We start from the raw sequence: 23,369 nt of genomic DNA on the forward strand, positions 1-23,369 counted from the left end.
ACAGCTATTAACCTCTTATAAAGGTCAAACAATAAAGAGGGAAAAATGAAAGGTTCCTCATGAAATACAAGACTTCTTTGGATTTCTCTCATTAGCCTATCTTAACTTTTCACTGTGGATTTGGATTGGAGGGAGTATTGGTGACATAAAGGTAAAGATATGTAAGCACCAGGCTTGAAACACTTGGTTGCCTTTATTAGGGGACTTTATGTGGGAATTATTTAGGAAGTGAGCATTAGCTTCACCGAAGGGGCTAACTTAATTAACATCATAAATTAAGTACCACAATAAAAATACATCACCAATATCTGCTGACGTCTCCAAACTTGCACAGTGCTTGCTTTCTTTGGCCAGAGACCATTCTGTGGATAGAAAGGTGCCATTGCTACTTGAGGCCTTTTGCAGCTAACTAGGGGTATTGCTGGGTGTGATGTGCCCTTGGTCCTAGGGGGAGGTGGGAGGAGTGAAGAGAAAAGATAGGAAGAGAACTTGAAGTGTTTCTCAGAAGTCTTGGACCCGAGTTCCTTTCTGAGGGCTCACATTTGTCATCACCACAGGTGATTTGAATTTCTTTTCGGGGGACCTTTGGGAAGGACTGGCATTGTTTGTGTTGTAAAAGCAAGGCATCTGAGGTGTGGGCAGGTTACACAGGCTGATGAACATCGGACTGCCTCAGGCATTAAATCACTCGGACCCCAGAGCTCAGCCTCTTTCACGCAGCACACCCCGGAAGAACACAGCGCAGGCATGGATGACAGAGGCCTGTGAGGCGGCCCCTGGGCTGCCGTTCATGCTGGGGGGACACCACGCTCTGCATGAGGACCCGGCGGGGAGCCAGGAGGAGCAGCGGGGTCGTTTGTGGGCCACGAGGTGCTGATGACCACAGCAGAGCTGTCTCTGGCTCCCGTGCCCGAGCCTGCGACACGCAGGAGGGCAGACCTACGATGGTCTCTCTCTCCCAGGGAATTCCCAGGATAAAGAGGTGGTAAATGTGTTTTGTTATCCTGGTTCTCATGATTGTGCCAGGGGCTGGGGAACAAAGAAGGTCCAAGCTCCTGTCTCATAGACTGTAAGTGAGAGCAGCGATGTGTGGGAACCGAGGTGTGAAGCTTGTGGGATGTATTAAGTGAATACGTGGAAAGAGGATGTTGGTTGGTAAGTAGCGTTTTGAAAAATAAACTAGGGGTTGGGGGATACAGTGCAGTTTTAAGTGGTCAGAGAACGTTAACCAAAAGTGACTTTTGAGCAGATGTGAATGAGGCGAGAGCGGGAGCGTGTTGTCCTCGGAGGTCAGTGTCCGGCGTTGGGATGCACGGGCCTGGCCGGGAGCTGCCTGCACAGCTGAGGGGCAGCGAGGGCATCGAGGACAAGGAGCTGGGTGTGGGAGATGGTGGGCTGTGGGCGAGCTCGGCTGTTTACTCGAGCTGAGGGGCCAGTGAAGGGGCTTGAGCACGAGTCTCAGGGCTCACCTGTGGGTCCAGTTCATGCTGTTAGGTAAGGCTAGGCCCACCGAGGAGTTGTTAGACTGCTACCTACTTCTAATAAGGTAATGTCACGACATACTTAAATGTCAACGGTAATGTTTTCACTCTGTCACTAGGCTTTTATTAAAGAGCTTTACTGAACTTTTCTTTACTTGACCTGGAGTCAGCCTTCCTTTCCTTCCAGTTACAGTTTGCAGGCAGTACAAAACGGCCTTTCCGATAGCCTGCTTGCTTGTGGCCAGACATCTGGCATGTTGATAGGGTGAGCACAGGGGGCCATGCCTGCCAGCCCAGCTCTGCCATGCACTCTCTCTCAGCGATCCAAATTAATGATTGTAGTTTTTATTTCTCATGAATTATTTCAAAGTAAGTTGGAGACATCATGATTCTTTGCACCCAAAATAATTCCGCTTGCATCTATCTCCTCGGAATAAGGACTTTTTCCTACATAACTATCATAACATGGGCAATCTTAGCCCCTTTGGGGGTACCCCCACCCCCATATGGAATGTGCTCGATCTCAAGGGCCTGTCAGGAGTCCAGGAAGACTTATTATTAAAACCCTCATTTATGTTTTTTGGCCTCGGGTATTGGTTTTATTTTATGTTTTCGGTATGGAATAGATACACTGCCTGTCCTCATTCTGGTTTAGAGAATTTGAGAGATTTAAGTTACTGAACTTTTGTACCAATGAGTGGATTGTCCACTGAGTGCCATGGAGTGCATCTGGTGCCATTTGCCACAGCTCTCCATAGAGCAAGCATGTCAAACTCGCGGCCCAGCCAACATAACAGTATGTAAGAAACGTTTTAATAAATGTTTTGTAACTTTTTATAATATCCTGTTATACATAATTATTAATAATGAACTACAATGTTCGCTAATGACTGATGACTATAACGTGTTGCATTCATTTCCCTTACACGCAGGCGCACATTCCTCTCCACTAATACTGGCAGCGGATGTCTTAGCAACGATGGCCACGTCATTAGTCTCAAACTGACTTGTTTGGTGTGCGCAACAGGAAGTATCTCGCTTTCAAAGAAAAGAAAAATAGGTTTATTTGCGATACGCTTATTTGTGCAGTTATTCAGTATCTGACAAGTTAATGTTCAAGAAAAAATATTCATTTTTATTAAAATATCCTATTTTATGTTTATGACAACTCATATATTTCAGCCCTTTGTATTCAGCAAGATCTCTATCGGAATAAACATGTTTCTGTGAAAATGGAAGCTTTTTGTGTGGGCCCACATAAGTTTAAACCTTGACTATTTGGCCCGTGGTAGCCTGTGAGTCTGACGTGCTTGCCCTAGAGCCGTGGCTAGCAAACTGCGGCTCTTGAGCCACATGTGGCTCTTTGGCCCCTTGAGTGTGGCTCTTCCACAAAATACCACAGCCTAGGCGAGTCTATTTTGAAGAAATGGCGTTAGAAGAAGTTTAAGTTTAAAAAATTTGTCTCTCTAAAGAAATTTCAATCATTTCCTGTTGGTATTTGGCTCTGTGGACGAATGAGTTTGCCGACCACTGCCTAGAGGAACGCCGCTAATCGGTTCTAGGGCCCAAGGAGGTGAAGAGCTCTGTCCAGTCCTTTGGGAGAGGAAGAGCATGCTGACAGTCAGTGTTGAAAAGGCCATTTTCTAGGAACTTAAAGCCAACAGTGGCTGTTGTAGTTCTTGCCTCGGATGCTATTGATAGCCTATAAATGGCCTCGTTCTTCTCACCAGGAGGATTTCCGTAGCACTCCGTAAGAAGGCGCGCGTTGGGCTGGGAACCTGAGCAAACAGTGGGGAAGTGTTCAGGCATCGGGCTTGCATCCGTGGACGGGGCTGCTCTGGCCACGTCGCCTCCAAAGGGCTCTGTCAGCTCTGTTTCGAGAGGCACTAAAACACAGTCAAACTTCTGAGCAGCGCAGAACGGACAGTTAACCTCCAAGACTCGCTGATGCTGGGTGGGATTTCAGAGACTTGCCTGAGGACTATATTAGATTGTAGGTTGTGTATTTTTAGGAAGAAACTGGCTTCCATTATATCATACAATATCCTGCCTTCTGGGGACTATTTGATCAAATCAGGCCTTTTGGTTCCTTTATATAGATCTTGTGCTATTCCACAATTATACAAAACACAAGTAAAGATGGGGGCTGTTTTTGTGAAGAGTTATACGTACATGGAGGAATAATTCCGTGTTTGAGGGTTGGGGTATAATGTAGAAGCTGTCTTCACTGTCCCCGGAGGATTGTACACAGGAAGTGCTGTAAGAAGTAACAAGGGGACCAGTAACTCTAGACTGAGGAGGCTGCAAAGGAAGCGGGATTTGAGCTGAGTGTTGAAAAAGAGGTTTTGATGTCACTGATCCAGATTGGAGACACACTCAGTTCTGTAGAGCAGAGAGCACCAAGGCGCAGGGTCGAGAATGGGAGGTTTGTAGAGGGAGGGGAGTAACCCAGGCTGGCCGCCACAGGAAGTGCAAGTAGGGCGAGGAAGGAGCAGCCTGCAGAGGTAGGGTGGAGCCGATAGGTGTTTGCCGGGCTTGTGGGCCTGGGTGGATGCAGAGGCGGCTCTGTGGGTGCTCGGCCTTTGATGCAGGGAGCGGCCTGACAGGTGTGAGGGAGCTCCCAGCACGGCCTCGCTCCTGCCTTCCCTGAGAAGACAAAGCTTGTTTTAAGACCCAATTGGTGGTCAGTACTTATTAAGCACTTCATGTGAGCCGAAAGTGATGAGTATGCGTGCTTCTCTGATTCTGCACACACCTCTTCCCACCGGCGTGCTGTGTTCAGGTGCCCTGTATCGTAAGAGAGAAGCATCTTCACCCCCCTCACCTGCTGTGATGTACATTTTCGTTTTCTCCCTGCAATGCTGTTGACATTCTTTTATTCAGTTCTTAAAAGTCTAAAAATTGAATAATTTTTTAGTGAGTTAAATCTTTTCTTCAATATGTTGTTACGCTTATTTCTAATAATGCTCTATTCTTCCTCTTTCTTCCCCTCCCCCCCAACCCACCCAGAAGTAGGGAACATGTGAGATAGAAACATCAATGATGAGAGTCATGGATCTGCTGCCTCCTGCACGCCCCCCACTGGGGATCAAGCCTGCAACCTGGGCATGTGCCCTGACCGGGAATTAAACTGTGACCTCCTGGTTCATAGGTCAAGGCTCCACCACTGAGCCACGCAACCGGGCTTAATAATGCTCTGTTCTTACCTTGTATTGGCCAGTGCCATGGCAAGGCACCCACTCCCTGGATTCATTTTCTGTCGTGTGTTTTCCACGTTTGCAGTTTTCATCTTGTCCTATGTGTGAGTCATTTCTTTAGGCATGCTTTACAGTTTTGTAATTCACCTTGTTTGCACTGCTTTGATCTTTTGAATTTTTTTTAAATCTTTGATTACCTCTTACATTCTCTTGTGGGTCAGAGATCTTTGTGATTCTCCATTTTATTTATTTTCACATTGCACCCACGGCGGTTGGAGAGGCAGGATCTGACGCCCTCCTGTTGGCGCACCTTGGGTTCCGAACCTGTTGGTCAGCGTGCCGGTGTTAGTGGGCTTCTTCCTTGTGTTTGCTCTGTGGCTCATCGCTCGGACCTCGTTTTGGCTGAAATGAAGACGGAGAAAACTGCCTACAGGGTGGCCTCTGGTTTGAGATCACCTGGGCTGCTCTGTGTGGGAGTCCCTCCCGGCATCCTTCCCCGGCCCTGCACCAGGCCAGGGCTCGGCGTTCTGGTGCTGAGCTGTTACCTGTCACACTTCATCCACCTCTGGTGTTCAGGCTTTGGGCATTGGAGGAAGGTGATGATCAATAAGGCTCTCCTGCTTCCTGGGAGGCTCAGTGTCTCAAATACTATAGTACGTCTCTGAGAGCTCCTAGCCAGCCTGAACCCTGAGGCCAAGATCATCTGATCTCATTCATTTCCAAGGATTAGAGAAAGGGGGATTTTCCTATTCGTTAACAGTGTTAGTCCAGCCGAAACCGGTTTGGCTCTGGATAGAGCGTAGGCCTGCAGACTGAAAGCTCCCAGGTTCAATTCTGGTCAGGGGCATGTACCTTGGTTGCAGGCTCATCTGCAGTAGGAGGTGTGTAAGAGGCAGCTGACCGATGATTCTCTCTCATCCATGTTTCTAGCTCTCTATCCCTCTCTCTTCCTCTCTAAAAAAATCAATAAAAATAAAAACACACAAGCCGAGACCGGTTTGGCTCAATGGATAGAGCGTCGGCTTGGGGACTGAAGGGTCCCAGGTTCGATTCCGGTCAAGGGCATGTACCTTGGTTGCGGGCATATCCCCAGTAGGGGGTGTGCAAGAGGCAGCTGATCGATGACTCTCTCTCATCGATGTTTCTAACTCTATCTCCCTTCCTCTCTGTACAAAAATCAATAAAATATATTAAAAAAACACACACACACACACACACACAAAAGAACAGTGTTAGTCCGTATTAAACACTAGAGGTCCGGTGTACAAATTAGTGCACAGGTGGGGTCTGTCCGGCTGGGGGCCCATCAGGCCAGGCTGGAGGGAGGAGGGGCTGCAGGCTGTTGGCCAGCTGGCCCTGTCCCGATTGGAGTGAAGGGGCCAATTAGGCACTGGGTTGCCAGTGGGGAGGAGGGCCCCCCCTTAGGGTGTTGGGGGAGGCCATTAGGGGCCGGATCAGATTGGTTGGCTGCTGCAGTGTGCGTCATAGCTACCAGGTGTTCTGGGCGTTGTGCTGTTCGGGTCGCCGGGCTTTCATAGGTAGATTGGTTTAAGCATCTGTGCTGTCCATTGTTTACAAGAGGGAGAGACAGCATGTGGCCGAACTTGTTTTTGTGTGAGGTCCTGGAACTGTGCCGGCCTCGGCGGCACAGGCACTGATGGTGGAACGGTGCCGGGAGGGTTAGTGAGGCCCTGAGCGAGGCTGACACGCGAGTCCGGAAGCCTTCCTCATTGCTTCAGGGCGCACGTTGTGTGACGTCCGACCACCACGCTGCGCTCTGCACGTGAAGATAGTACTAATGGCAACTGTGACTGAGACTTTAAAAAGCCGTCATCTCTCCATGGGATGTGTGGCCACCTCAGTCACTGTCCCACTCTCATTCCTCCTCTCTGTCCTCCCTTGTCTCGGCATCCCCAGTGACAAAAAGTTCCCTGCACCCGAGGCTGTTTGTCTCTGAACTTGCCGCCCCCGCCCAGGCACACGCCCCGCGTGGTGGCCCTGCCGTGGCGGCCCAGGAAGCACTTGTGCGGTCCTGTGTCTTCCCGGCGAGGCAGGCACCCCTGCTTCCCACAGCAACCAGATGCGCACCCAGCCAGAAGACGGAGCTCAGCAGCTTCTCCAGCGCTGCCTCCGAATATATGTGCTGTGCTCATGGCCCTTTCAATAAAAACAACATTTAGGGACTTATTTTACTTAAATTTTTTTTAACTTTTAACTTTTATGCAAACAGAAGAGTGGGCCCCTCGGTTGGCAGCTCATTGCAAAACAGCCTCAAGATCAAGAAACAGACCAGCCCCCAGCCTTCTCCCTGAGCCTGCCTTGTCTGCCCCTTCCCTGCTTAAAGGCTGCTCTGATTTCTAACACCCCTTTTGTAAGTACGTGTTGCTCTATGTCAGGGTTTTTATGCCAACCATGTGCTGTAAGGTTCACCCACGGTGCTGTGTGCAGTGGTGTCTCCTACACTCACAGCTATATGATGCCTTGCCTTTTGTCTGGATTGTATTACTTGTTCTTATTCTTTTCTTTGTAGAAGGAGCTGAAGAGGAGAAAATGGAGACAGATGCTGATGGTCAACAGCCTGAAAAGGTGAATTCTGTTTGAGTTCTCCCACAACAGACAAGCCACGGAAGATGCCTCTCAGAACGTCATGGTTGGGGTTCATTCTGACCTCTTAGTCCCTGGGACTGTGAATATAAGAGTGTAGTTCTTAAGAATATTGAATTGTGTGGTTTAAGTCCTATCCCTGTGCCAGAAGAAATTATATAATACCTGGGGTTTTCTAAGAGTGAACTGCTAGAAGAAAAATATTTAGAAAAGACTTGGTGAGACGGTGATATTTGAGGTAGATTTTAAAGAGCAGGTAGAGCGAGAAAGAATGGAATGGAGGCTAGGAAATCAAAGTTTCCACCTGGGAGGGGTGGGGAGACACTGTTCAGTGTCCCGAGGGCAGCAAAGGGCCCAGGGTGCTGGTGATCCGATCCCGTCTCAGATCAGAGATCCTGAGTGCGGGTGAGCGGGGCGAAGCAGGCTTTACAGCCTCTTCAAGGCCGAGCTCCTGGTGCAAGGCGGCAGTCGCTGTTGGAATGAACAGAACCACAGGCGCTGTTTTAAATTGTCGGTGGGTAAGGAGAGGGTGATAGTAAGATTAGTTCCAGCTCTTACAGTCCTGTGCCTTGTACTTTTATGAATTCACCTAGTTCCTAAAACAGCCTCATCAAGTCATTTTATAGACAATGTTACCTGTTTGTCCAAGGTCACGGATTTCAGAATCAGCAAGTGATGTCAGATGCCATGCAGGGGAATTGAAGTTGTTGGTCCCAGAGCGTGCTCACTGGTGCTCGGTTGTGGCTCTCCCTACAGACCATGAGCCAATGGCTCTGGGAAGGCTTGGTCAGCTTTCATTTCGGCAGCATTTCATCCTGCTCCTTGGCTGAGAATGTGCATTTTCAATGCTTTTGGACAACAGTGTGATTATTTAATAAGTATTTCTCTATTCAGCCAGTAAGTCATAAATGAACTCCGAACGTTCCTCAGGGCCTTGTGGCCGTGGCCTCACAGCAGACGTGACAGGGACCGAGTCCCGGGGGCATCGTCCTGTGAGCACACAGGTGTTGAGGCAGTGAAACGTATTTCTGTGAAGTTATTATTTGGTTTCCAGTTTTCCCTTCTGAGCCTTGTCTGTTTGTTAGAAATAGCAGAACCTTCAGTCATTCCATGATAATATCACTGACGTTGCCCCCCCCCCCCCCCCCACTCCCCTTCTCTTCTTTCGTGCCCTATTCAGGCAGAAAACAAAGGGGAAAACGAGCCGGATGAAGGTGACAAAGCCCAGGATGGAGACAATGAAAAAACCAGCGAGAAGGAACAGGACAGTGAAGTTAGTGAGGATATCAAGTCAGGTAATTTGAGGAAACTGATTTCATTAGGTACCGCTGACAACCGGGGGAGAAAAGTGGGCCGTTTGTGTCACATCCATGTCCCATTTGAATTGTGGCCATCAGTGTGCATGTTGCTTTGTGGCAGGCACCCGTGCTAATGCCGTGGCTGCCGTGTTCGCAGTCATGCACACAGACAGGTGGATGGGGTCCCTGAGGCACCGCACAGACCTCACTCCCTCCAGGGCGAGCAGGTGCGGAAGCGCTGTCCGTGGTCCTGATTTCCTTCCATGAGCGCCCATTGACGGGTGAACAGTTTGCCCTAGGGCTTCGCTCCCTGAATTTCCCTTTCTGTCCCAGGGAACCTCACACAGAGCTGAGAGGAAGGAAGGGAAGACAGGGCACCATTTAGAAAACCCGTCTCAGATAGAGGTCCACTGATCGCTCGGAGCGGGCAGGCCGGCACTGAGGGCCCTTTGTGCACCAGCCGGGTGTCCATGGTGGAGGGAGCGTGAGATAGCTATTGAGAGGCCGCGCTGCTGAGGAAGCTCTGGTTCTTTCAGAGGAAAAGGAGTCTGAAGAGAACAAGGAGCTCACTGACGCTTGTAAAGACAGAGAAGGCGAGCTCAGGAAGAAGAAAGTGGAACACGAGATTTCCGAGGGAAACGTGGCCACGGCCGCCGCAGCTGCTCTCGCCTCCGCTGCAACCAAAGCCAAGGTTTGCCGACAGCCTTCCTTCCTGCGCGCTCGGCTGAAAGGCCGTATTGTTTGTTGGTTGGGAGTGTCCGGTGTAAGGAGCCCGCACCCAGGAGCAGGGACTATTGGCCTGAACGTGTTCTGGGTGAGGAGCTGTGCAGGCGGCGTGCGGGGCGGGGCGGTCCTGCGGGGACCGGCCGCCTTCCCCACGGCCGCCGTGTCCTCACGTGGCCCAGCAGGCTGCAGGGCGAAGGCGGGGTTTGCAGTCTCTCTAATTTGCCTGCAGAGCTTGACTGGACTGTGGTTCCAGTTTCTACCAGGTTGAGATATTTGTGATTTTAAGACAAAATCTGTTTCCTTGTATAAAGACTTCATCCTGCTCTTACAGACTGGAAGGGGAGTGGGGGGACCTAAAATAGCTCTTTTTCTCCTTGAACTCGCCAGCTTTTCTGGGGGTGGTTTTCTCTATTTATAACACAGATTGGCTTCAAGCATCTTGAAGAAGAAAGGAGAATGTTATTCCCCTCACTTGGTGTTAGTTTAGCATTATAAGACGTTCCAGGCAAGAATATGTCATTTTAAGCACCTCCCCATCCTCCAGTCTGCCCTCGGGAGTCTCTGTCCGCAGCAGGTGGCCGCGTGGAGAGCGGTCCTGGCAGATGGCAGGTCGGGCTGTCCTGGGTCCTCCTCCCGGGCAGAGGTCCCACGGCCTGCAGTCCCCGGGCCACCAGCTGCCACACCACTTCATGTGGCTCCAGCAGATTCCTCCTCTCTCCACCCCAGGCCTAGCGCGTCCTCGAGAGGGACTCCGGCAGGACGAGGAGAGCCTGGGACTCAGATAGTGAACCACCTCCCTGTCTCTCAGGCCTTGAATATTTTTTTGGCCTATCTTTCACTTCACTAGTCAAGTCTTCTGCTTTTAAACTTAATCATTGAGTTATTTTTCCATTTAGTATTTTCTAGCCAATTATTCATTCATATATATATATATATATATATATATATATATACACACACACACACATATATATACACACACACACAGTAAATCTGTTGAAATTCTGTCTTACCCATATTTTTTACATTTTCTTAAACATAATGATCTTGAACTCATTTAGGATTCTCACGTTGTCTCATGTTCTTCATTTCCAACGCTGTCCCTTGCTCTGCGGGACTTTAATTTTTGTCATTTTCCAATACTAATTTTTGAATTTTTATTTTTCAGTTACAGTTGACATTCGATAGGATTTTGTTTGCGTTTCAGGTGCACAGCATAGTGGTTTCCTTAGTGGTCCCTCGATGGTTCAAGCTGCGGTCTTTTTTTAATGTTTCTTTTCTTGTTACTTGATGGACCTTTCTGTTATGAAATTTCATAATCTTTATTTCCTACTAGTTGGGGATGTCCCCACATTCCTGCATAATTCTCAAGAAAATACACCATTTCCTGCCAAAGCCAGTAGAAACATCATGGAAACATCTAGAAACTAATAGCATTGGTCTCCTCCGAAGGAGACAGCACCATCAGGCACCTTGTGAGCGCCGTGCTTTATGTCCTGTGCGTGCATCTCTCATTCAGGAGCGCACACGCATGCGCTCCCCTGCACAGGCTGGGCTGCTGTTCTCGGACTGGTGTTCTGTGTGACGCAGTCAGAGAAGGCAGACATTAACAGCTGGAGGGTTCCTGAACCCCCTTTCTCAGCAGTGAAGGGAGACATGGCTCGTGTTCAAATACTGTCTGTCACTCTGCTCCCCAAAGCCTGCATGTAGCCCTCCTGCCTGTAGCTCCGTCTAGATTCTGCAGAAAGCACAGAGATAGGTTCACCACGCTCCGTCATTCCCAAACCGGGTGTGGAAGCAGGAGGAGCTGATGCTCAGCAGATTTAACACAAGGAATGCGCGCCGTGCTTTCCTGCCCGTGCGGCTTGTGAGGGGGGAAGCCAGGCTACGGGGTGAGGGTGGCAGAGGCGTGATGCATGGACATGCCCCCAGGCCACCTGCGTCCTCCTCCGCCCACAGGGCCGGGCTCAGCCTCTGCCCGGCGCGGTTCCTTCCTCTGGGAGGGCGGTGTGTAAGGACCAGAGGTGTGGACAGTCGGGGTGTAAGTTGAAATACACGTTCCATAGAAACACGCGAAGAGGGCATGTGGGCACCATGTTAAACGCAGGAATAGCTGCTGCAGCGTGTCACTCTGTGAGCAGGTGTTTAATCCGTGATTCTTTGTGCTCAGCACCTGGCGGCCGTGGAGGAGAGGAAAATCAAGTCCCTGGTGGCGCTTCTGGTGGAGACGCAGATGAAGAAACTGGAGATCAAGCTCCGGCACTTCGAGGAGCTGGAGACGATCATGGACCGAGAGAAGGAGGCGGTGAGTGCGCGGAGGGCCTTTGGGGCCGCTGAGCTCGGTGCGGGACCAAGGCCGGCTTCTGGCCTGGACTTCTCTGCCCTCTCGGGCGGTCTCGCAGCGGGGAGGGCGCTCCCACATCCAGCACTGCTTCCCGGACCCCTGCTGCTCAGCCCCAGCTCTCCAGGCCCAGAGGGGCTTCGGGCCCCAGACTGACTGGCCTGCTTGCTGTCTGTACAAGGCTTGTTTCGAGTCCCTGTCCCCTTGGACCTGAACACAGAAAGTAGGTGCTTCTCTCACTGTGTGAGGAGCTTCGCTTCCGATCCTTCTACCAGACCCACTCAGACCCAACCCGGCTCCGTCTCCTCCCTGCTCTGGGGGAGGGGAGGGCGGGTGCAGCCGTCCGTGCTGACCCTACAGAGATTTTCTGACCTGGCACTTCTATTTGGACATGGCCCAAACAGGACCCAGAGGGTGATGAAAGGGGCCGAGGGTGGGGCAGGAAGCGTGAACATGATGGGAATGGGCAGGGAACGTGTGGTGTCTCAAGGGAAGTTTTGGAAAAACGGGTTAAGATCGATGGAAAATTCTTTAATGAGTTGACTAAAGAAGGAATTGGTGACTAAGCAATGGGCTCAATGTGAGGATCAGTTAGAATGATTTTTTTGTTTTGACTTTTATCTGTATACTAGACATTGGTGTCTCTGAATGGTACTCTTTTTTCTTTTTTTTTTAATAAATATATTTTATTGACATTTTAAAGAGAGGAAGGAAGAGGGATAGTTAGAAACATCGATGAGAATCATCGATTAGCTGCCTCTTGCACACCCCCTACTGGGGATGTGCCCGCAACCAAGGCACATGCCCTTGACCGGAATCGAACCCGGGACCCTTTAGTCCGCAGGCTGATGCTCTATCCACTGAGCCAAACCGGTTTCGGCTGAATGGTACTCTTAAGATGAGAAGAGTGTTCATGTGAGGATCTGCTTATATTTGTCAAGCTGCCCCTTAGTGCTGGCACATCCTTCATGACACCTCGCTCTAACGGCCAGGATAGCTCATTGCTACTTCTGTCCCACCACCAGCTCTGCTGGCAGACAGCAGGCCCTGCGAGCACTGTGAGCACCGAGAGCCGCTCGCAGCACCCCTGCCCACACCCTGCACCACACCCCAGTTCCCTGGCCTCAGAAGTGTCCCCTGCATCGCTGCCCTCTCCTCCGAGGCTGCTGGCCACCCCTTCTGACCCCCGCCCCCTGCGCACCCCCATGCCCCTCAGTGCAGGCTCCCTCGGCCCTGCACCGTGAATGACAGCCATCCCCACTTGTTGCCATGGCAATCCAACAGCATCACTGTGTGGTACTCACTAACTCATGTGCCCACCTCCCATACCCAGGGGACACTTTGGCGCAGAATCCACCACGTGTCTCTGTCAGCACAGAGCTGGCCCATCCCAGGCCCTGGGACTGTCCTGAGTGAATGGAGGCCGGCCCCCAGTCAGAGGCGAGGTGTCCACCAGGAGGTGTTTGCTGCAGGAGTGGGTCATGGCTGGGGCGCCCCAGGCAGAGCTGTGCCCCCGGGGCTGCTCTCTGGGCACCGCTCTCTGCTTCCGGGACCGTTCGTTCCACAGTGGAGCTTGGACTGGGCTCTCTTCCAGGGTGTGTGTGTGTGTGTGTGTGTTTAATTCTAATTACCTTCTCTTAGTTACCTTCTCTGTTATGAAATGACAGAAGGAACTCATGAAAGAAGAGTGTAATTACGGTTAGTTCCTTTGTGGCGAGGAATGGGGGCAGTACTTCCCCGGGTGAAGACCTTGGTATTAAGGTCAGCTCCCAAAGAAAGGCTGGTTCAGTTAAAAACAAACAAGTTTTAAAAAGACAAACCGCTAAGGTAGGTAATGCAGAGGCTAAAACCCCCTCCGAGACCCGCTCTCCTGCTGGGGCCGGCAGCATCTTCATCCAGCGGGTCTCGCCCTGAGCTCCGGCTCTTCCTGACGCAGGGCCCAAGCCAGCTGTGCAGACGGGAGGGCTGCAGGAGCCCAGGTGGGGAGGGCCTTTCCTGGCTGCCTTGGCGAAGAGTGTCCTTCCTAGAGAGAAGGGTGAGGAGCGAGCAGAGCCCGGGCTGCGGTGTGAATCTGTAAATCCGCCTATCCGGCTGCCGCTTAGGCATCTCACCGGTTAGTCTTCCTGCCGGGGCGGCGCCTCCACAGGAGTCTCTGCTGTTTGCGCTCGCCGCTCCCTCCTCACCCTGCAGACGGGGCAGGTGCGGGCCAGCCTCTCCTCCTAGGTCGTCCTACTAGGAAAGGCAGACTTCGCTGTTAGGACCGTTAGCCCCTTCCTCCTCCCTCCGGGGAAACCGCGTGGTCTCTCCTCCACCTCTCGTCACCTTCTCGCTGCTTTTCCAAACGCTGCCCACGGCCTGTCTTCCGCCCCCACCATCCAGCAACCTCCCTGGTCGCCACTCCTGAGGTCCCGCCATGCTCCTCGCAGGGTCACGGGCACAGACCGGATTGGTGCTGATCCTCTTGCACCTTCCATCGGGGACTGGGGAGGCAGGAGGTGTTCCCTGCTGGGAGACGGAGGCGGGTGGGGGACCTTCACCGCTGAGGTCTGTGAGGCAGGTGGCATGTGTCCTGATGGGGCCCAGAGAACGGTAGCCCCTGGCGAAGGCCTGTACCTGACTCAGAGGAGGCCTCGGACCGGCCAGGTGTCCGCATGGGAAACCTGCTCCTCGAGAAACCCTGCTCTTCCCCTGGGTGGGGGAGCCTCAGGGGCCGGGGTGCCGTGTCCCCATTCCCGAGACCCTCTTCTGACGTCATTTCCCTTCCTTCGCAACAGTTAGAACAGCAGAGGCAGCAGCTGCTCACTGAACGCCAGAACTTCCACATGGAGCAGCTGAAATACGCCGAGTTGCGAGCCCGCCAGCAAATGGAGCAGCAGCACGGGCAGAACCCTGCCCAGGGCCACCAGCACCCGGGGGGGCCGGGCCTGGCGCCTCTGGGAGCACCGGGGCACCCCGGCATGCTGCCTCACCAGCAGCCCCCACCCTACCCTCTGATGCAGCACCAGATGCCGCCGCCCCACCCGCCCCAGCCAGGTGAGAAACTTAAAGACGTTTTCAAAACGAGAAAGACACACAAAGAATGGTACAAGGAACCCTCTGACCCAGCTCCGGGTGGCACGGGTGAGTAGGCAGGAGGGCGTAGTCCTGGAGCACATGCCCAGTGTCCCTGACCTCACCTAGGCCGGGGCCGCTCAGCACTAGGTCTCGGGTGGCCTGGTAGCGGCGGCTGCTTCCTGGGTGCCCTTGGTTTGGCTGCCTCTCCAACAAGAGGTGCCTGACTGCTGGCGTCTCCGCTAAGGCGAGGCGGCCAGGCCTGGTGGCCGTGGCACCTGTTCAAAGGAAGAGGGACTGGCCGTGGGGGGGCCACGTGACGTGTGGGTGCAGTGAAGCCGCGCCGGGGGCGTTCGGGTGGGAATTCCCGATCCTGTTTGCTGTCTCTGGGGCCTTGTGGGAAGGTGGAGGGAAGGACAATGGCTTGGGTAGTGTAGGGCTTCCTTGCTGTTTGTGTGTAAGAGTTTAAAGTGCCTTAAAAGTCCTGGCGGGCTGATCCGGTGGGAACGCAGACGTGGTGGACAGGTGTGTGAGTGGTGGGACCGACCAGGCATTCTGCGTTGGAGGTTGGAGCCTCTGGGAATCTAACCCAGGCCTTGGCGCTCAGCCATTGAGCCCCTGAGGTGGGCCTCTATGCCAGGCCGCTTGTGGGAAGGACTGCAGGGAGGGCAGCCGCCACCTGCCCCCCACCAGGGAAGACCCAGCTCCCCGCAGCCAGGGATTTATCTGCTGTCCTGTGGCCGCCGCCCGGGGGGGCAGGTTCCCTCGCAGGCACCCCGGAAGCAGCCTCGGGGGCTGGGCTTCCCCTGGCTTGGCCTTGATCCTGTTGTGTCTGTTCTCCAGGCGCTTGGCCGGGATGTGCCGTGGGAGGTTGTAAATCGGCTTCCTTCCCTCCTCCCCTCTCACGCTCCTTCCTGCCTGCCCCCCCATCCCAAAGAATGAAGGTCCTGTCCTTCCACAGCGTTCCGTCAGGCTGGACGGGCGTAACGCTTTAGTAAAAGAGCTAATGGCCGAGAGTGCGAGGGGTTTCCACGAGGCTACACCTAATTTTAGCAAACATTTCCATTTTCCTGGCTTCGGATGCCTGCTGCTCAAAAAAAAAAAAAAATCCTGTATGTAGGTCAGCCTCCTGCCAGCTGGGCTGGGACACGGCTGTTTTGAAGCCACAGCTTGCTCTCGCTTACCTCTCTGCCGGGGAACGAAATACCTGAATGATTTTTTAATGGGAAATATATAGTGAACACTTTTTTAAAAATACAAGGGAGAGAGATAGAAACGTCAATGATGAGATGCATTGGTCATTCGGCTGCCTCCAGCACACCCCCTAACGGAGATGAAGCCCACAATCCAGGCACGTGCCCTGACCTGGCATCAAACTGACCTCCTAGTTCCTTGGTTGACACGGAGCCACGCCGCCAGCCACATGTGGACACTCATTTTGCTGGTAAAGGCAGCTGCTGGCATTCCGGAGGCGGGCCAGGCTGCTTCAGGGTTAGCAGGGTGAATGGAAGTGCCCTCAGACATTGTCATCCAATCAGAAGTGGCGGGATCAGTCTCCGCCCCCAGAGAAACCACAAGATGTGTAGACTCGTGAAGGATGGGCTTGCTTTACATGAAGGGGTCTGCAGCCTCCCCGATCCTCTTACCTTCTGCCCCACATCAAGCCTGAGCCTTGAGATGAGCTTTTCCGAGGAGAGACGCTCCTTTACGGCAGGGGTGCGTGTTCACTATCCGGCTCTTTCCGGAAAGGGTGCTGCCGCTGCCAGGGCCCTGTGCCGCCGCACACAGGAGTGTCCTCCTGTCCTGGGGCCAGCAGCGCCTGTCGCTGGTCCCAGCACCAGGGAGTGACAGCGTGCTCTGTCTATCCTTCTGCCCCTACCCCGGGTGCTCCAGGTCGCAGGGTTCTTCATGGTGGGACAGGGAGAGACTGGGTGTGACCAGGACCTGGGTGTTCCAACCCAGTCCCTTTTCAACAGGACCACAGTAGTGGCCTGCACCCCTCGGCACACCTTCCCGTGAACCCCGTGCCAGCAGCTCTGTCCTGGCTGAGCTGCGGCCCTTGGACTGCGCCCAGACCTCTGGGGCCCGGGGTGCCAGGGCGGTCCTCCGGCCCCTACCCCCGGGCTCCCTGGGTGGGCTGCATGCTTGCTCTGGGTGCTTGTTGGTAACTGCTTCTGTGGCCGCCTGCCTGCCACTCACAGACCTCCGTTATTCCCTCTGCCCGGAAAATAAAAAAACAGAAACGGGCAAAGGTGATCACAGGCATTGCTCCGTGGTATTTCTGGTCCTCTTGGGAGTGGTGGTTCTATTCAGTCTTGGGTAGGAGTCGATCTCTTCCTTCCCCGTGCACTCACCTCAGGACTCCGCTCTCCCTCCCAGGTCAGATGCCAGGCCCGGGTCCCATGATGCCGGGGCAGCCCCTGCCAGGCCGCATGATGCCCACCGTCGCAGCCAGCATCCACCCCCCCGGGAGCGGCCCCGCCCCTGCTGGGATGCCGCCGATGCCAGGGAGCATCCTAGGGCCCCGGGTCACCCTCACGGCCCCCAACGGCATGTGTAAGTAGCACGCTCTGGGGTGTGTTCCCCGGGGTCTCTGGGAGGACGGGTGGGTGTGAGATTGGCAGGTCCCTCGAAGGACAGTGCGGCCTGGGACAGTGGGGTCAGAATGTCAGTCTGGGCAGGTGACGGTGCACGGCCTTCCTGGCACGCCCGTGACCCGAGGTCTGAGGAGCCGGGAAGACGTCCTCTCCGCTCCTGTCGGCTCAGCCTGTCCAGTGTGCACCTCCTGGACGCACAGCACAGCTGCTGGTTCTTTCCCTGCAGGAGCCTCGGGTCAGCACAGGTTCAGAAGTAGTGGGTGGTTGAGCATCGATCTATGAACCAGGAGGTCATGCTTCATTCCTGGTCAGGGCACAGGCCCGGGTTGCAGGCTCCATCCCCGGTGTGGGGCGTGCAGGAGGCAGCTGATCCATGATGCGCTCTCATCATTGGTGTTTCTGTCTGTCCCTCCCTCTCCCTTCCCCTCTGACATCGATAAACATTTTTAAAGAAGTGGGTGTGAAGAAAAGGACAGGAGCTAGTCTAGATCCGGAGTGACAGGCAGTTCCTCACAGCGGCCAGAGCGGGCGGGAAGGGAGCCCCCAGCAGGCTCAGAGGACAGGTGCAGGCGGGCAGTCCGTCTGAGGGTGTGGGGGCCAGGTTACTTTGGCTCTCACCTTGGCCTCCGAGGCCGCTGCTGAGGCTCTGGGCTGCCCTTTCTCCCTATCGACCTGACAGTGAGATAGCCAGGTGCCCCGCCACACCTGCCCGGGTCATTCAGAAGTTACGCACGTGCCAGGCGGCTGGCTCCAGTGCGCAGTGGAGAGCAGGCCGGGCAGGCATCCTGCCTGCGGGAGCCACGGGAATGAGCAGGTGGTTGGTAGCACAGGGTTTCCCAGGTTCCACGCGGTTCTGAGGAGCCTGCGTGATGGTGCTCGGGCCACTGCCCAGGGCGCAGCACGGTGAAGGCACGCCGCCTCTCTCCCGCAGCGGGGACAGCAGGTGCGGGGCAGCGTCCTGGCGCAGAAGAGGCCCTTTGGCTGTGCTTGGCGGGTGTGGAGCAGGCTCCATCACCTTGGCGGAAAATGTTTGCCTCGCGCTGGCAGGCACCCTTCAAATGTGCTTCCCGTCCGTGCTGCCGAGATGGCACCGTTGGTCTCCACTGCTGCTGTGTGCTCGGCCTCACGATTTGTGACCCACAGGCCCGGCTGGAGCCCCCAGAGAATGGGAAGGGTTTCCGGCCCCTCCCGCAATGAGTGTTTCGGGTCCCGGGCTGCTGGCTGGGCTCTGGGTCCCGGGCAGGCCTCGCAGGCATGTGCACCGTCTTCCAGAGGCTCCTGCAGCCTCACCTGCCTGGGAACATGCCCTCCTGTCTCGTTCCTCCCCAGCCCCTGCGCTTCCTCAGTGACCGGTGACTCTTGGATGTGTTTGCAGATCCCCCGCCGCCGCAGCCGCCTCCTGCAGACGGAGTCCCTCCGCCTCCGGCTCCAGGCCCGCCCGCCCCGGCCGCGCCCTAGCCCGGGGGCTGCTGGGACCCCTCGTCACCGCCAGTCGCAGGGGATGACTGACGAGACATTCCTCAGCTTCCTGGGTTTCTTTCAGGATTTTTCTTCTCAGCCCAAGCACGCATCCCATACCCTCTCTCCCCCTTTCCTCTTGCCTCTCCCCTCCAGCCCTGGCACCCCTGTGTTAGGTCCTCGCCCACATTTGGGGGCCCTGGGGACAGATGCCTTGGGCATTCTAGTTGTTTCTGTCCTGGTGTGGGTATTCCAGGCTCTGCCATTTCTGTGGCCCTGCGGTCTGCTTTGTCTTAGCCTCCGTGGACCATGTTCTAGAATCATCTCTGTTTCCTTCGTTGCTTTAAGGGAGAGCATTCAGAGTTAATAGGAACCAAAACGGGTGGTGGCAGAGGACACCCTGAGGCAGTACAAGTGACCTTATTCCTGCTTATCTGAGCTAAGAACGGTGCTGATGGTGACGTCTCTGCGCCTTGGCCACCCGTAGGCGTGCCCGAACCAAAGGACGGGGAAGGCACCCCACCCGGCTTCCCTGTCCTGTGGGCGGCGTGCTGAGCTGCGGTGCGTGTGTCTGTGTGAGGCCGAGGCTTTGGGCTGGCCTGAGGGAGGCCTCCCTTCGTCCCTGGGGCGGGCCAGGACGGTTCTGGGCCAAGGCCACGCTGCCCTGTGAACCCAGCCCACTGTTCACTGCTTGTGTGCATGCTTTTTCTCCTCAAAAAGAAGAAAACTTTTAAAAAGGGCGTAGGTAGTGTTGACATTTAGCTCACGAGATGGCTGCCGGGAGCAGGTCCCCACTTGACCTCCAGCAGCAGCAGGCGAGGGGCTTGGTGGAGTGGAACTTTGGGCCGGGGTGGGCCCCACAGGGAGCCGGGTCTGCGGCCTCATCCCTCCCCTCCCTCTCTGCGATCTCCCGTTCTGGCAAGGAGACGCGGGGCAGAGCATCGTGCTGGAGGGCCAGGCGCTCGGCCGGGAGAGACGCCGTTCCAGAGGAAGAGCCACAGATGCCTTCACTGGGCCCCAGTCCTGCCCCGCTGAGCAGTGACTCGGACGACGTGAGACTCTTGGTTTCTCCACTGGCCCGCCCCGCCCCTGTCCCATGTGCGTGTGGGAACGTGCTCCCCATCCGATGCCCAGAGCCCCGCCTCCTCCGTCAGTCACAGCCGCGGGTGGCAGTGGCAGGCAGAACGCCAAGCGGACCACCTTTGGGGATCTTTCCACAGTTTCCAGGCTTTCCGTCTGAGGGGTTGGCAGGTGTTGAAGCACTTAAGACTTCCCCTTCGTATCAGAAAGCAAACAACACAAGAGGGAACCAGTTAGGATTTGCCTTCCAGCCCTCGGTGTGGCCTCTGACCGGGGCCTGGTCCCGTCGGCACTGGAGCCAGGACCTTGCTCCTTGGTTGCTCGGGGCACCGAGTGGGACTGAGCTGGTTGCTGCTGGTGTTCCATTCCCGTGTGTTTGCCCCCAGTGCAGCCCCAGTGCCTTCGACAGGGGCCAGGGCTTTCCCCATTTCCCACCGGTTTTTCCAAAGGAAACTCATTCCAAATACCTACCTTTCCACTGGGGTCTGAGAAGGAAAATGAAATTCTGGTTCATACTGTGGTCCCCGTAACCTCAGGTTTTTAATGTGATCACTTTCGAGTTAGAAGATGTGCGTCGGGCTATTTTTGCTGCGCTGGTGACGATTCTGCACAGAACCAAACTCACACTGTTGTGTTCCAGTTACGGAGTGGCTTTTTCTTTCCATGTCTCTGGTCTGGTTTCGTTCCTGTAACACGGCCACTCAATTTTGTGAGGGGGAATAATATGTGGTTTTGTACAAACACGTTTCTCTGTGTTGTTATTTGGGGAAATGAAGAGGGAGTTGGAGAGGTTGGAGGAAATGGTGGAGAAGGCCTAGCTGCCCTCCCCCTTGGTGAATACACTAACATCACTTTCAGGTTCCAGCCGTTCTCTGCATTTCTGCCCCGTTTCTCCATTGGCTCTGAGGAGCCTGCACATGCAGCCCCGCCGGCCCTGGTCGGAGGACCACCCACCTTCCTCGTCCTCACGCAGCACAGCTAACGGGCTCGTCCACTGTGTCCCTGGTCAGGGGGAAACACGTGGGGGTCCCCCGGGAGGTGGCTGGCTCCTGCAGGGGAGCCCAGTTCTGCTCGTGAGCTAGACGATGCCATCAGGGCACATCTTAGACGCGGCCCCAAGGTGGGACAGGCCTTGTGGGCCGAGCCGAGGAATCCTCGAGTCTTGCTGTATTACTCCTAAGCACGGCCTTTGAGAAGCCGCTCAGGAAACGGGAGCTGTGGTCTTCAAGAGGCCACGAACCCGGGAAGCAAAAGGAGTGGACTCTGTCTGCCAGGCGGTGAGCACTGCCCCTGGGGGACGCAGGCAGTCTGCAGTTCCTGAGGCCCTGGCTGTGGAGTGCTCCCCCGGGGGCGGTTAGGAACAGCGGGTCCTCTGCACTCGGACCCGGGTCCCCGTAGGATTGGCACGGACACTGGGCCTGGCTCGGTAAGTCCGGGAGTTGTGGGATCCAGCTGCTTAGCAGGCTCCTGGGTTCTGGTGCCGCCGTCGGGGCCAGAAGGAGCCATGTGTAGAGCAGGTTTGCCCCAGTTCCTGACGGTTCGCTGCATGAGCCCACGAGTCCAGTGAACGTGTGGCTCCTGTGTTCCAGGCATGGGACTTGCATGCAGTGAGGCCATGACCTGAGGAAGGTTGGCCAGGCCACGTGACTCCTTAGGTGGGGCACCAGGCCTTCTCAGTGAACAGCCCCGATGGGGCTCAATCCCCCCAGTGCTCATGAAGAAGAAACGAGTGTCCTGGGGTGGCGTCTGCAGTCTGCACCGGTGTTCTCCATGTTTCTGTCCCGCTGGGCCATAGCCGGGGGCTGACGCATTCTAGGAAACGCCAGTGAGCAACCAGCACCCGTTCATCTGGACGTGATTGCCAGCGAACTCCGGGGACCTTGTGAAGCCCTCTTCCTTCGCCCAGCTGCTCCTGCTGAAGCAGCCTCTTCCTGGGAACAGGAGAGCGCCTGCCCCGAGGGTCGCTCCGTTTAAGGACGCCATCTCGGAATGGGGTGCCAGGTACATCCTGTGAATGCTCTCCTGGGCGTGCTGCTGCTCAAGCCCAGGACCTCTCGGGGGCCAGCCTGTGTCGGGCAGAGCCGTGCCTTGCAGAACTGGGGCGTCTTCCCTCCCTCCTGCCCCGAGGCCTCCAGGCCCTCCCAACTCCGGGAGAGCCAGGTGACTGATTCCTGGCAGCCACCTTACCCCGCCCTTCCGGTCCGGCCTCGGGGGCCCTCAGGACACCGAGACACAAGGCCTCACGCTCTGGTTCCTCAGTTCCACCCTCTGCCGTGCCCTCGCTGCCAGCCCAGGAGGGTTGGGAAGTGGAGGGCTCGGCGGTTATGGCCCTTTGCTCAGGGCTCTGATTTCTGTGGCTGGTTTGGCCCCAACACGATGGGTTCCCCAAGGCCCTCCATGTGGACCATGTCATTCCTGTCCCGTGTGTGCAGCGGCTCCGGGTGCTGGAGAGGCTTAGGCGCCTGCCGGGTGGCGCGACTCCTGCAGACCGCCTGCCACTCCCTCCGGAGCTCTGCTGGCTCGCACTGCGTGGCAGCCGCTGGAGTGACCGGGGCTGTGGGAACCAGGGGCTTTGCCACGGTGGCGAAGTCTGGCGTCTCCAGGGGCAGGGGGGGGGGGGGGGTCCTTTCCTAGGATGAGAGCAGCTGAGCATCCAGAGTGCCTGCAGCAGGGGGGGCAGGGGTCAGCCTTGAACCAGGGTCCTGACCCTTGCTCCCCCTTTCTTCCTGGCAAGTGGTTGACAAAGGCTCATGCCCAGCACCATGTGGTCACAGCCCCCTGCCCTGCAGCCCAGGCCAGGCTTCTTCCCAGCACACTGCCCTGAGAGGCTGCTCAAATACCCTTCCTGGTTGATCTAGGTCCCTGGTCAGCAAACCGCAGCTTGAGAGTCACATGCGGCTCTTCGGCCCTTTGAGAGTGGCTCTTCCACAAAATACCGCGGGCGCGCACATACAGTGCGATTGAAACTTGGTGACCCATGCGCAGAAGTTGGTTTTTGGCCTGGGCGAGTCTATTTTGACGAAGTGGCGTTAGAACACTCAAGGGGTCAAAGAGCCGCATGTGGCTCGTGAGCTGCGGTTTGCCGACCACGGATCTAGGATGTCGTCGGGACTTGGCGATCACAGCATTGACTCCTACCTGCCCCAGTGGGGGAGGGGGGTGCTGTGGGAAGAGGGACAGGACCCCCATCTTCTGAGTGAGGCCCTCTACATCCTGAAGCCTCTTGTGAAACTGAGACACGGTAACGAAAAGGCATGAAGTCGAAAGCTTAGTCCAGGCCTTCCCACAGGAGGGTGTGCCCATCGGCAAGACGTGGGTACGCGGTTAGCAATGAGGCGAGTCAGACCCCAGGAGAGCACTCAGGTGTTCGCGGTTGCTCCGGAGGCTTCACACAGGAGCCACGTCTTCCTGTGCGGCCTGAAGCATGGCCCAGCCTTGGCAGCTGGAGCCGCCCCTGCCCGGACTGCCGCCCTGGGTGAAGCCAGGGGCATCTGCACAGGGAAGCTGGCCGTCGCCATGGCAATGGGCCTTGGTGC

The 23,369-nt window shown here is 55.3% G+C and overlaps 1 protein-coding gene across 2 annotated transcripts in view; it reads left to right on the forward strand.

Moving 5' to 3' along the window:
* The window catches only part of SMARCC1 (SWI/SNF related BAF chromatin remodeling complex subunit C1), a 63,635-nt gene extending 43,061 nt beyond the window's left edge, over positions 1–20,574 (forward strand). The window contains exons 22-28 of one of the 2 annotated variants that reach the window (XM_084901635.1): positions 7,209–7,264; positions 8,463–8,577; positions 9,117–9,271; positions 11,477–11,611; positions 14,422–14,680; positions 17,078–17,254; positions 18,625–18,659. In XM_084901635.1, the coding sequence (XP_084757761.1) occupies positions 7,209–7,264; positions 8,463–8,577; positions 9,117–9,271; positions 11,477–11,611; positions 14,422–14,680; positions 17,078–17,254; positions 18,625–18,644 (917 nt within the window). In that variant the 3' untranslated portion in view covers positions 18,645–18,659. The other variant, XM_084901634.1, reaches the window with a different exon arrangement.
* Positions 20,575–23,369: the final 2,795 nt, after the last annotated feature.

The sequence above is a fragment of the Pipistrellus hanaki genome (genome assembly GCF_964339955.1).
Source record: "Pipistrellus hanaki genome assembly, chromosome: 13".
Lineage (NCBI taxonomy): Eukaryota > Metazoa > Chordata > Mammalia > Chiroptera > Vespertilionidae > Pipistrellus > Pipistrellus hanaki.